Raw genomic sequence first — 14,819 nt, 5'->3', positions numbered from 1 at the left:
ACAGTCAGACAACAGCCAGACACAGTCAAACAACAGACAGCCAGACAACAGACAGACACAGTCAGACAACAGGCAGACAACAGACAGACAGTCAGAAAACAGACAGACACAGTCAGACAACAGACAGCCACAGACAGACAACAGACAGACAACAGACAGACACAGTCAGACAACAGACAGCCAGACAACAGTCAGACAACAGACAGACAACAGACAGCCACAGTCAGACAACAGACAGACAACAGTCAGACAACAGACAGACACAGTCAGACAACAGACAGACACAGTCAGACGACAGACAGCCAGACAACAGACAACCACAGTCAGACAACAGACAGCCAGGCAACAGGCAGACATCAGACAGACAACAGACAGCCAGACAGCAGACAGACATCAGACAGACACAGGCAGACAACAGACAGACGTCAGACAGACAACAGTCCAACAACAGACAGACCACAGACAGACACAGGCCAGCAACAAACAGGCCACAGACAGACAACAGACAGCCGCAGTCAGACAACAGACAGCCAGGCAACAGGCAGACATCAGACAGACAACAGACAGCCAGACAGCAGACAGACATCAGACAGACACAGGCAGACAACAGACAGACGTCAGACAGACAACAGTCCAACAACAGACAGACCACAGACAGACACAGGCCAGCAACAAACAGGCCACAGACAGACAACAGACAGCCGCAGTCAGACAACAGACAGCCAGGCAACAGGCAGACATCAGACAGACAACAGACAGCCAGACAGCAGACAGACATCAGACAGACACAGGCAGACAACAGACAGACGTCAGACAGACAACAGTCCAACAACAGACAGACCACAGACAGACACAGGCCAGCAACAAACAGGCCACAGACAGACAACAGACAGCCGCAGTCAGACAACAGACAGCCAGGCAACAGGCAGACATCAGACAGACAACAGACAGCCAGACAGCAGACAGACATCAGACAGACACAGGCAGACAACAGACAGACGTCAGACAGACAACAGTCCAACAACAGACAGACCACAGACAGACACAGGCCAGCAACAAACAGGCCACAGACAGACAACAGACAGCCGCAGTCAGACAACAGACAGCCAGGCAACAGGCAGACATCAGACAGACAACAGACAGCCAGACAGCAGACAGACATCAGACAGACACAGGCAGACAACAGACAGACGTCAGACAGACAACAGTCCAACAACAGACAGACCACAGACAGACACAGGCCAGCAACAAACAGGCCACAGACAGACAACAGACAGCCGCAGTCAGACAACAGACAGCCAGGCAACAGGCAGACATCAGACAGACAACAGACAGCCAGACAGCAGACAGACATCAGACAGACACAGGCAGACAACAGACAGACGTCAGACAGACAACAGTCCAACAACAGACAGACCACAGACAGACACAGGCCAGCAACAAACAGGCCACAGACAGACAACAGACAGCCGCAGTCAGACAACAGACAGCCAGGCAACAGGCAGACATCAGACAGACAACAGACAGCCAGACAGCAGACAGACATCAGACAGACACAGGCAGACAACAGACAGACGTCAGACAGACAACAGTCCAACAACAGACAGACCACAGACAGACACAGGCCAGCAACAAACAGGCCACAGACAGACAACAGACAGCCGCAGTCAGACAACAGACAGCCAGGCAACAGGCAGACATCAGACAGACAACAGACAGCCAGACAGCAGACAGACATCAGACAGACACAGGCAGACAACAGACAGACGTCAGACAGACAACAGTCCAACAACAGACAGACCACAGACAGACACAGGCCAGCAACAAACAGGCCACAGACAGACAACAGACAGCCGCAGTCAGACAACAGACAGCCAGGCAACAGGCAGACATCAGACAGACAACAGACAGCCAGACAGCAGACAGACATCAGACAGACACAGGCAGACAACAGACAGACGTCAGACAGACAACAGTCCAACAACAGACAGACCACAGACAGACACAGGCCAGCAACAAACAGGCCACAGACAGACAACAGACAGCCGCAGTCAGACAACAGACAGCCAGGCAACAGGCAGACATCAGACAGACAACAGACAGCCAGACAGCAGACAGACATCAGACAGACACAGGCAGACAACAGACAGACGTCAGACAGACAACAGTCCAACAACAGACAGACCACAGACAGACACAGGCCAGCAACAAACAGGCCACAGACAGACAACAGACAGCCGCAGTCAGACAACAGACAGCCAGGCAACAGGCAGACATCAGACAGACAACAGACAGCCAGACAGCAGACAGACATCAGACAGACACAGGCAGACAACAGACAGACGTCAGACAGACAACAGTCCAACAACAGACAGACCACAGACAGACACAGGCCAGCAACAAACAGGCCACAGACAGACAACAGACAGCCGCAGTCAGACAACAGACAGCCAGGCAACAGGCAGACATCAGACAGACAACAGACAGCCAGACAGCAGACAGACATCAGACAGACACAGGCAGACAACAGACAGACGTCAGACAGACAACAGTCCAACAACAGACAGACCACAGACAGACACAGGCCAGCAACAAACAGGCCACAGACAGACAACAGACAGCCGCAGTCAGACAACAGACAGCCAGGCAACAGGCAGACATCAGACAGACAACAGACAGCCAGACAGCAGACAGACATCAGACAGACACAGGCAGACAACAGACAGACGTCAGACAGACAACAGTCCAACAACAGACAGACCACAGACAGACACAGGCCAGCAACAAACAGGCCACAGACAGACAACAGACAGCCGCAGTCAGACAACAGACAGCCAGGCAACAGGCAGACATCAGACAGACAACAGACAGCCAGACAGCAGACAGACATCAGACAGACACAGGCAGACAACAGACAGACGTCAGACAGACAACAGTCCAACAACAGACAGACCACAGACAGACACAGGCCAGCAACAAACAGGCCACAGACAGACAACAGACAGCCGCAGTCAGACAACAGACAGCCAGGCAACAGGCAGACATCAGACAGACAACAGACAGCCAGACAGCAGACAGACATCAGACAGACACAGGCAGACAACAGACAGACGTCAGACAGACAACAGTCCAACAACAGACAGACCACAGACAGACACAGGCCAGCAACAAACAGGCCACAGACAGACAACAGACAGCCGCAGTCAGACAACAGACAGCCAGGCAACAGGCAGACATCAGACAGACAACAGACAGCCAGACAGCAGACAGACATCAGACAGACACAGGCAGACAACAGACAGACGTCAGACAGACAACAGTCCAACAACAGACAGACCACAGACAGACACAGGCCAGCAACAAACAGGCCACAGACAGACAACAGACAGCCGCAGTCAGACAACAGACAGCCAGGCAACAGGCAGACATCAGACAGACAACAGACAGCCAGACAGCAGACAGACATCAGACAGACACAGGCAGACAACAGACAGACACAGTCAGACAACAGATAGGTAACAGTCAGACAACAGACAGACGTCAGACAGACAACAGTCCAACAACAGACAGACCACAGACATACAACAGTCAGACAACAGATAGACACAGTCAGACAAGAGTCATCAAACAGACCAGTTTCAGTGTTGTTTAGTAAATATAAACAGTAGAATAAATTATAACCATTCATTTGTCTCACATTTAGGTTAAACATGTATTTAAAAGATCTATTACAGTCCCTCAAAGTAATGTGTTTATGATGTCAGATTTCAGGGTTTCATTATCAATATTAATAATAATTTTGGACTGAATTAACAGAGAAATTAATGGATTATTGACACAATTTAGGGGTCACCAAACATGAATTTGTAATTTCTTTACCTTAATTGAACAATTAAGGTTTAAATTAGTGGATGGCTTTCATGTTCTTTGGTCAGATTTTAAGGGTTTGAACCATTTATATTATTATCATCTACTAATTATCCCCCTACATGTGTCTGTTACATCCTTTAAAAGGAAAGTAAAAATGTTCAGTAAACCACCTCTGCTGGGTGTTATCAATAAGATGGTATAACAGACTGATTGACAGCTCACCGTCTGCCTGTGGAGTCATCTGATTGGGTGATGTCCTGTATGGGCAGAGTCAGGTCAAATAGGATGGTCTCAGTGTTCGCCAGACAGAAACCGTTCAACCTCATGATCTCTGGACAGGAAACACAAACAGAGAAACAGGAATTCAGTGTGTTTCTACCTAAAGGTTTCTCACATTTCAACACAGACTCATGCTACATAGCTAACGTTAGCATTAGCAGCTGTTTACTCAGCAGTCTAGAAGAAACTTCGTTCCTTTACTCACCAACATCTCTCTCCAGAAGTGGAGACACACACCAATGTTGACTTTTGTCTCTATCATGTCTTTTCTTCTACTGAAGTTAGCATGCTTATCAGCTAGAAGTTAGCATGCTAACAGGTTTCTGATACTGAGTCACTGTAGGGTCCAGTCTGTCCTCGAGGACGTATTATAACCTCTGGTATAGTAAACACAACAATGGCTGAAGCTCTTGTCAGGGGATCACCATCACCTGCTCTCGACAAGAACCACGTTCAGCAGCAGAGAAACCCACACACTGACTGTACTGACCTGATAGAGCCATTGGACTCTGGAAGACATTAATATCTAGGTCTTCCTCTGTGCAGGTTTGGTCCTCCTCCTCTCTGAAGGTCTCCTCCTCCCTCTGCCTGAATGCCAGGTCCTCCTGTTTTAATGTCTGGACCTCCTTCTGGCCTAAACATCTGGTCCTCCTCTGCTTTGTGTTTCTGGTCCCTGTCCTCTCTGAAGGTCTGATCCACAGCTGACTGCTCAAAGAAAGCCAGCACCGCTTCAGACTGAGAAAACTGGAATGTAGACCAGATAAAGATACTGTCAGCATTTATAACTCTGTGAACCAGCGGCTGTGTCTCAGGAGGTGGATAGGGTCGTCTGATTGGAAGGTCGGTGGTTCATCCAGTCCACATGTCCAAGTGTCCCCAACCTGCCCTGAGAAGCACTGTATGAATGGGTGAGTGAATTTGTGAGTGAATGTGTGAGTGCAGCCTTTGTTTATGAGTGCAGTCAATGTACAGTGCCTGTGTACCTTGTGTGGCAGACTGATGATGGTCTTCAGCAGTTGATTCACCACATCAATCTGATCTCAGTTCAGCAGCTCGGGCCCTCAACAGACCTGGCACCACAGAGAACTGCAGATCTGGTGCTGATGGAACTGTTAGCACTACTGATACTACTACTGATAATACTGTTACTACTGTCAGTGCTGCTGAGAGTACCACTACTCTAGACCACTTAGGGGTGTTTGACATGTTTCAACTAGTCACAATCTCTGAGACTCAGTTTCATGTTTCAAATAATGAGTCATTATTTTGACAGGATCAGACAGACACAGTGTAAATACAGTCCAATCTGACCTGAGAGCAGTCTGCAGGACAGCGTCTCTCAGTCGTCTAAGAAACCTTCCACCAGCCTCTTCATCATCTGAGCTGAGTCTTCATCAGTCCTGTTCAGCTGAAGGAAGCTGCCGTCTGAAAACTCCGCCCTCACCTGCACCTGTCCACCTGAGAGGAGCTCTGCCTCTGCCTCCACCACCCACGATGACACCATCACCTGCTCTGACATCATCACCTGCTGCTCTCTTCCCTTCCTCTCCTCTCTCCTCCTCTCTCCTCCTCTCCCCTCTCTCCTCCTCTCTCCTCCTCTCCCATCTCTCCTCTCTCCCCTCTCTCCTCCTCTCCCCTCTCTCCTCCTCTCCTCTCTCTCCTCCTCTCTCCTCCTCTCTCCTCCTCTGGAACTTCTGTCAGGATGGAAAAGTTAAAGCAGCTTTGAGCTTCAGTCATCGTCACACTTTCTGATAATAATCCCAATAATCCATCAGACTGAGGATCATTCAGCTCCTCTCACTCACTGTGTTTATATGTGTTCAAACTGAACAACCAGACCATCTGAAACCTATCGATATGTTAATGATATATTGATACAAGACCAACACAAAGTGAGGAGGTGAAAGGTCATATCTTTTTTAATAATGATAATCACATCGTCAAAGTATTTTCAGTGATTTCACTGAATCATTTCTATAAAAATGGATTATCTACATGATTTCAAAAAAATCACAAAGGAATCTCTTAACCTTTCACCTAAGAAGGCCTTAAACTCAGATGGCTGACTGTGCTGATAATACACTGATCAATTTACTTCATTAAGTGCTGAGGTCCATTTAAGGTACAAATTAAAGGGTACCAGTAATGTTACTATTCTAAGTTTTGTTTTACCCTTGTAAATCTCCTTTAAAAATCAGATAACACACCACCACAATAATAAATTATAATCCATGACTTTATTTAATAATCAACCCAAAACTTTTTATCTGAAAAATAAGGTCCTTTTAAGGTATAAAGGTATATGAACATTTTAAGGTATTTTCACCTGTTAAAAATCCCTTAATATCCAAACCTGGTGAAGCTGTTGAATCTCTGAAGTCAATTAAAGCTCATTAACTAAACAGAATCCTTCATCTCAAAAACAATAAACTCATCATTCACATTCATCCGGAAAATTAAGGGGAAACTCATGAAGCCGTTAACATCTACTAACATCTCAAATTAAGGAATTTTTGAGGGCTTCAGGTTTTCAAAGTAAAGGACAACAGAAGGATCTCTGACTGATTCAGATGTTTGTGTGTTTTCAGGGGAAATTAAGGGTTAATTAATGGTTAATTAAGGGATTGTCGAAGGCTGCTTTAAATGATCAACAGGACTGAAACGGTCCGATTGGTCAACCTACCGACCCTCACACAGACCCCACCCCCTCAGGTCAGTGAGGGTAATCAGCTTGTACAGGATTTGGGGGGGGGGCTTCTGGTTTATTCTGAATAATCCACTTCCTGATCACGGACTGTCAGTAAGACACCACCAGAAACAGAGACAGAACCAGAGACAGAGACAGAACTAGAGACAGAACCAGAGACAGAACCAGAGACAGAACTAGAGACAGAACCAGAGACAGAGACAGAACTAGAGATAGACACAGAACTAGAGACAGAACTAGAGACAGAACCAGAGACAGAACCAGAGACAGAACCAGAGACAAAGACAGAACTAGAGACAGAACCAGAGACAGAACCAGAGACAGAACTAGAGACAGAACCAGAGACAGAGACAGAACTAGAGACAGAACCAGAGACAGAACTAGAAACAGAGACAGAACCAGAGACAGAGACAGAACTAGAGACAGAGACAGAACTAGAGACAGAACCAGAGACAGAACCAGAGACAGAACTAGAGACAGAAACAGAACTAGAGACAGAACTAGAGACAGAGACAGAACCAGAGACAGAGACAGAACTAGAGACAGAGACAGAGCTAGAGACAGAACCAGAGACAGAACTAGAGACAGCAACAGAACTAGAGACAGAACTAGAGACAGAGACAGAGCTAGAGACAGAACCAGAGACAGAACTAGAGACAGCAACAGAACTAGAGACAGAACTAGAGACAGAGACAGAGCTAGAGACAGAACCAGAGACAGAACTAGAGACAGCAACAGAACTAGAGACAGAACTAGAGACAGAGACAGAGCTAGAGACAGAACCAGAGACAGAACTAGAGACAGCAACAGAACTAGAGACAGAACTAGAGACAGAGACAGAGCTAGAGACAGAACCAGAGACAGAACTAGAGACAGCAACAGAACTAGAGACAGAACTAGAGACAGAGACAGAGCTAGAGACAGAACCAGAGACAGAACTAGAGACAGCAACAGAACTAGAGACAGAACTAGAGACAGAGACAGAGCTAGAGACAGAACCAGAGACAGAACTAGAGACAGCAACAGAACTAGAGACAGAACTAGAGACAGAGACAGAGCTAGAGACAGAACCAGAGACAGAACTAGAGACAGCAACAGAACTAGAGACAGAACTAGAGACAGAGACAGAGCTAGAGACAGAACCAGAGACAGAACTAGAGACAGCAACAGAACTAGAGACAGAACTAGAGACAGAGACAGAGCTAGAGACAGAACCAGAGACAGAACTAGAGACAGCAACAGAACTAGAGACAGAACTAGAGACAGAGACAGAGCTAGAGACAGAACCAGAGACAGAACTAGAGACAGCAACAGAACTAGAGACAGAACTAGAGACAGAGACAGAGCTAGAGACAGAACCAGAGACAGAACTAGAGACAGCAACAGAACTAGAGACAGAACTAGAGACAGAGACAGAGCTAGAGACAGAACCAGAGACAGAACTAGAGACAGCAACAGAACTAGAGACAGAACTAGAGACAGAGACAGAGCTAGAGACAGAACCAGAGACAGAACTAGAGACAGCAACAGAACTAGAGACAGAACTAGAGACAGAGACAGAGCTAGAGACAGAACCAGAGACAGAACTAGAGACAGCAACAGAACTAGAGACAGAACTAGAGACAGAGACAGAGCTAGAGACAGAACCAGAGACAGAACTAGAGACAGCAACAGAACTAGAGACAGAACTAGAGACAGAGACAGAGCTAGAGACAGAACCAGAGACAGAACTAGAGACAGCAACAGAACTAGAGACAGAACTAGAGACAGAGACAGAGCTAGAGACAGAACCAGAGACAGAACTAGAGACAGCAACAGAACTAGAGACAGAACTAGAGACAGAGACAGAGCTAGAGACAGAACCAGAGACAGAACTAGAGACAGCAACAGAACTAGAGACAGAACTAGAGACAGAGACAGAGCTAGAGACAGAACCAGAGACAGAACTAGAGACAGCAACAGAACTAGAGACAGAACTAGAGACAGAGACAGAGCTAGAGACAGAACCAGAGACAGAACTAGAGACAGCAACAGAACTAGAGACAGAACTAGAGACAGAGACAGAGCTAGAGACAGAACCAGAGACAGAACTAGAGACAGCAACAGAACTAGAGACAGAACTAGAGACAGAGACAGAGCTAGAGACAGAACCAGAGACAGAACTAGAGACAGCAACAGAACTAGAGACAGAACTAGAGACAGAGACAGAGCTAGAGACAGAACCAGAGACAGAACTAGAGACAGCAACAGAACTAGAGACAGAACTAGAGACAGAGACAGAGCTAGAGACAGAACCAGAGACAGAACTAGAGACAGCAACAGAACTAGAGACAGAACTAGAGACAGAGACAGAGCTAGAGACAGAACCAGAGACAGAACTAGAGACAGCAACAGAACTAGAGACAGAACTAGAGACAGAGACAGAGCTAGAGACAGAACCAGAGACAGAACTAGAGACAGCAACAGAACTAGAGACAGAACTAGAGACAGAGACAGAGCTAGAGACAGAACCAGAGACAGAACTAGAGACAGCAACAGAACTAGAGACAGAACTAGAGACAGAGACAGAGCTAGAGACAGAACCAGAGACAGAACTAGAGACAGCAACAGAACTAGAGACAGAACTAGAGACAGAGACAGAGCTAGAGACAGAACCAGAGACAGAACTAGAGACAGCAACAGAACTAGAGACAGAACTAGAGACAGAGACAGAGCTAGAGACAGAACCAGAGACAGAACTAGAGACAGCAACAGAACTAGAGACAGAACTAGAGACAGAGACAGAGCTAGAGACAGAACCAGAGACAGAACTAGAGACAGCAACAGAACTAGAGACAGAACTAGAGACAGAGACAGAGCTAGAGACAGAACCAGAGACAGAACTAGAGACAGCAACAGAACTAGAGACAGAACTAGAGACAGAGACAGAGCTAGAGACAGAACCAGAGACAGAACTAGAGACAGCAACAGAACTAGAGACAGAACTAGAGACAGAGACAGAGCTAGAGACAGAACCAGAGACAGAACTAGAGACAGCAACAGAACTAGAGACAGAACTAGAGACAGAGACAGAGCTAGAGACAGAACCAGAGACAGAACTAGAGACAGCAACAGAACTAGAGACAGAACTAGAGACAGAACCAGAGACAGAGATAGAACCAGAGACAGAACCAGACATTTTCACTTTGACATAAACAGAAACACAGAGATTCAGATTTTAGGTTTTATTTTCCTTAAAAAAAACTTCTGTCAGTGACATCAGCAGCACGGCTGGTGGCATCATCACTGATTCAATGTAAGCTGTGTAGTCCCCGCCCACAAACTAACAGTCCAATCAGAGTGTCCTGTCAGCTGTGAGGTCACAGAACAGCATGCTGGGAAGGGACATGGTGTCGGCGGACGTGTCTGAGGAGCAGCTGACGGTCCGGACTCGAGTACTCACAGTGTCGGCACGGAAACGCCTCACCTGTATGGTGACGGCGAGCATGGAGGTCCAAACTCTTCTTCTGGATACTGACAGAGAAGATATGACCTGTTACTATGGCAACCACAGGCTGCCCTTGCAACTGTCACCACAGCAACCACAGTTTGTGGGAGGTTACAACTGACCAACAGCTATGAGGATATGAGGACACGTGTGTGTGTGTGTGTGTGTGTGTGTGTGTGTGTGTGTGTGTGTGTGTGTGTGTGTGTGTGCGTCAGGTGTGTTACCTGCTGTAGTCACAGTGCTGACACCTGTATGGTTTCTCCTGACTGTGAGTTCTGCAGTGTCTGAGCAGAGAGCTGCGATCTATGGAGGCGTACGGACACTCAGCACACCTGTACGGCTTCTCACCTGACAACACACAACACACAGCTGACAGTGAATCTCAGGTGTGTTCCCTGTGAGTCCTCAGGTGTCTGTGTTACTTGTATGAGTCTTCAGGTGTGTTACCTGTATGAGTCCTCAGGTGTGTTACCTGTATGAGTCCTCAGGTGAGTTACCTGTATGAGTCCTCAGGTGTTGCAGCAGGGAGGCCTTCAGTCTACTGCTGTAGGAACAGTGAGGACAGGTGAATGGTTTGTCTCCTCCGTGGACGCCCAGGTGACGCCTCAGAGTCAGCTTAGAAGAGAACTTCCTGTCAAGAAAATACATCACAGCTGAATCGACCAATCACAGCCCTACAACAGGTAATACACCTGTCACACTCCTGGTCAAAGTGTCATGAGGCCGTGCTGAGAGCAGTCTGCTGATGATGTAGTCACCTGTGACACAGCGAGCAGCAGAACCCGGTCTGGGCTCTCATCTCTGAAGACTTCTGCTCAGCCTCCTTCTCTGCCTCTTCTTCTTCTTTCTTTCTTCTGGTGTACTTCTTCTCCTTCTTCTTCTTCTTTCCTGTGACGCTCTGCAGTGAACCAGTCTGAGGTCTACTGGTCTGACTGGAACCAACACAAACAGATACTGGTGTCTGGTTTTATCACAGAAACATAGTGACGACATATTTTAAATGTTCAGTTGAATTTGATTATTTGTGAACTGATGTGGTTCAGGTTCAGGGTCAGAGGTCAGGGGTCAGAGGTCAGGGTCAGGTTCAGGGTGTCTACCTGTCTGTATGCTCCGCCTCCTTCCCTCCTGCTTGTGCAATCGGCAGGCCCCTCCATGTGTCTGGAAGAATCAAAGCGTTCTCACTGTTATTGTTGTTGTTATTGACTATTGATTGATGATCACAGACATACTGACCAGAGCAGCTGCCATGTTGATGTGTTTGCTGGTGAACGTTTCGTGACGCCACCGCCTTCTTCTTCTTCTCCTCTTCTTCCCTCCTCCTCCTCCTCCTCCTCCTCCTCTTGCAGTGGCTCTTCCAGTGAGGCTCCAGCTCCTCCCAGCTGTCGGCTGTCCAGCTGCAGCGGATGCAGCTGAAGCCGCCGCCCGCTCGGTGGGACCGGACGTGGACGTCCAGCAGACGGCAGGATGGCAGCGTCACGGGACACAGAAAACACGGCAGCCTCCGTCTGCCAGAGGGCGGCGTCCTCGTCTGTCGGCCATCCGTCCCACTCTGCTTCAGGCTGGTGGCCTGGGGCAGGCGGGGGGAGTCTTCAGGGGGAGGGGGGTGTTGGGCGGGGCAGGAGGAGGAGTGGGGAGGAAGAGCAGGAGGAGGAGGAGGAGGAGGTCTGGCGGCTGAAATGCGACACAGTCCCAGAGTCATGAGGTGAGCGGACTGAGCCATCTCCTCCTGGGTGGCGGGGGGGTCGATGGAACAAGACAGATCCACTGGACTCCCCTTCAGGGGGAAGATGGAGGAGTCATCCTCCTCCTCCTCCTCCTCCTCCTCCTCCTCCTCAAACAGAGTGCTGACCTGCAGGAAGAAGAGACACAACTTCATATCTCTACACAAAGACGTCCTCATGCGTCCAAACACCTGACAACACTCAACAACTCAGGTCCCCATCACAGTGAACTGTGGGCGTGTCTCTGATGATTCACCTGAACCCCTCCCCCTAAGACTGAGGGACAAGTACATTAGTGAAAACCTGTTAGCTTTATTAGCTCCGTTTGCTCCGTCAGCTTTGTTACCTCTGTTAGATTTGTTAGCTCCATTTGATTCGTTTACTTCGTAAGCTCTGTTAGCTTCGTTAGCGCCATCAGCTCCATTAACTTTGTTAGGTGCGCTAGCTTTGTTAGCTCCATTGGCTTTGTTAGCGCCGTTAGCTTTCTTAACTTTGTTAGCTCCATTCCTGAACTCCCCTCAGACTGAGGGAAGAAGAACTCTAAACAAGGTTAAAAGTCCCAGAATGTAGAAAGTGTTTTACCTGAAACCTGCAATATTTTTATTGGATCACTCAGAAATCACTTGGCCAATCAGAAGGCTCAGAGCCTCCTCTCTTCTGATTAGCTGACAGATGTGTCTTCTGATGGATCAACACTCAGCTTTAAGGTGAACATGTGATGGACAGATGTTACTTTAAGACCTGTGTGTGTGTCAGGTGTGTGTCAGGTGTGTCACCTCACAGGTGTGTGCGACCTGCAGCCCCCCCTCGCTGCTGATGTCACAGGTGGGAGGGCTCATGTTGTCCAGCATATTGTAGAGCAGGAACTCCTCGTCCTCGTCGCTCTGCTTCGACTCTCCGTTCAGATCCAGCCGATAGGGTGACACCCCCCGTTGGAGACCCACCTCTTCTCCACCCTCAGCCCCGGCCCCTTCGTCAACTTCCTCCAGGTAGGTGAGGGCAGCGGGGCGGTGCCTGAGAAGCAGGTGGCTGCTGATGGAGGTCTTGAGGCCGCAGGTGAATTGACAGAGTTTACAGCGATAAAGCTCCACCAGGAAGGACTCCACCAGCCCCCCCGCCTCCCCCGACAGACCCTGCACCTCCCCGCAGTAAAGACTGGAGCTCACAGCCCCACCCACCACCTGCAGCGTGACAGGGCTGATGTCACAGTACCTCTGCTTCACCGATGACATCAGCTCCTCTGATTGGACAATCTCTATTTCCTCTGACCTTTGACCCCTGCAGGTGTCAACAAACAAACAGAGCACAGAAAATAAAGAACACAGAACTGAAATGAATACAATGATTCACATTAATCAATTATTAATATGTGTAAATAATTAATTAATTATTAATATCAACCCATATTTATGTGATCTTTGATCTAAATATGAATAAATATCTGAGCTGCATGTTACAGACGTTTATTAATCCATGTTTCTGAATATCAACATTTACAGAATCATCTGCAAAATATTCATCATCCCCAGGTACAGACTGTAGACCGGGTACAGACTGTAGACCAGGTACAGACTGTAGACCGGGTACAGACTGTAGACCAGGTACAGACTGTAGACCGGGTACAGACTGTAGACCAGGTAAAGAAACAGACTGTAGACTGGGTACAGACCTTAGACCAGGTACAGACTGCAGACCGGGTACAGAGTCAGACTGTAGACCAGGTACAGACTGTAGACCGGGTACAGACTGTAGACCGGGTACAGACTGTGGACCGGGTACAGTCTGTAGACCGGGTACAGACTGTAGACCGGGTAAAGAAACAGACTGTAGACCGGGTACACTTGAGAAACATGCCTGCTGAGTCCGGGTCCGTCTCCTCACCCTCTCGTTAACCCCCCTCACGCCCCGGAGCTCCCTCCGTCTCCATGGGTCTTCGCTCGATAATAGACTCGGATCCAGACTCACTGCTCAGTCGGTGTTTAACAACAGTGACGTGGCCACTGTAACATCTGGGCTGGTGTCCGTTTCTATAACCTATTTAACGTGAACACATCAACATTTCACTGTAACTCACCTGCTGCTCCGACTCTCTGTTTACTTCCGCTGTTTCTTCTTCTACGGCCCGAACCATAGGTCTGAACCGATACATGAAGACCTCCATCGCCATCTGCTGGAGTGGAGGAGGAGGAGAGAGACGAAGAGAGAGAACACAGAGGAGAGACAGAGAGAGACAGAGAGAGAGACACAGAGAGAAGACAGAGAGAAGAACAGAGAGAGACAGGGACAGAGAAGAGAGAGAGACAGAGGAGCAGAGGAGACAGAGGACAGAGAAGAGAGAGAGAGACAGATGGGACAGAGAGAGAGAAGAGAGAGAGAGAGAGAGAGAGAGAGGAGAGACAGAAGAGAGAGAGAGAGAGAGAGAGAGACAGAGAGAGAGACAGAGACACGAGTTTGAAGAGAGACAGAGGAGAGAGAGACAGAGCAGAGAGACGAGGAGAGCAAGTAGGAGAGGAGAGAAGAGAGAAGAGAAGAGAGAATGAGAGAGAGACAGAGAGAGACAGAGAGAGAGAGAGAGAGACACGAGAGAGACGAGAGAGAGAACAGAGACAGAGAGAGAAAGAGGAGAGGAGGGAGAACAGGACAAGACCAGAGAGAGAGAGTACGGATGAGAGAAAACAGGAGGACAGAGAGAGAGAGAGAGACATGAGGGAGAGAAAGAAAAGGGCAGAGAACAGAGAGGAGAGAGAGGAGAGAG

At 48.3% G+C, this 14,819-nt stretch overlaps 1 protein-coding gene across 4 annotated transcripts; it reads right to left on the bottom strand.

Annotated features, from left to right (window-relative positions):
- Positions 1-10,091: 10,091 nt before the first annotated feature.
- Positions 10,092-14,241, bottom strand: LOC111237333 (zinc finger protein 84-like). Of its 4 annotated transcripts, none has more exons than XM_022766390.1 (8): positions 14,139-14,241; positions 12,841-13,342; positions 11,577-12,192; positions 11,441-11,501; positions 11,102-11,275; positions 10,841-10,974; positions 10,568-10,691; positions 10,092-10,369 (listed from the first exon to the last, which is right to left on the bottom strand). In XM_022766390.1, exons 2-8 carry the CDS (start codon positions 13,294-13,296, stop codon positions 10,216-10,218), a joined length of 1,719 nt encoding a protein of 572 aa, XP_022622111.1. In that variant the 5' UTR covers positions 13,297-13,342; positions 14,139-14,241; the 3' UTR covers positions 10,092-10,215. The 4 variants fall into 4 exon arrangements, with proteins under 4 accessions (XP_022622111.1, XP_022622110.1, XP_022622112.1 ...); XM_022766389.1 differs by having other exon boundaries at positions 13,919-14,145; XM_022766391.1 differs by having other exon boundaries at positions 13,946-14,145.
- Between the last annotated feature and the right edge of the window lie 578 nt (positions 14,242-14,819).

The sequence above is a fragment of the Seriola dumerili genome, unplaced genomic scaffold (assembly GCF_002260705.1).
Source record: "Seriola dumerili isolate Sdu_G_001 unplaced genomic scaffold, Sdu_1.0 BDQW01000850.1, whole genome shotgun sequence".
Taxonomy (NCBI): domain Eukaryota; kingdom Metazoa; phylum Chordata; class Actinopteri; order Carangiformes; family Carangidae; genus Seriola; species Seriola dumerili.
Note: the sequence above shows the minus strand (reverse complement) of the source record. Positions and strands in the feature narration are given on the sequence as shown.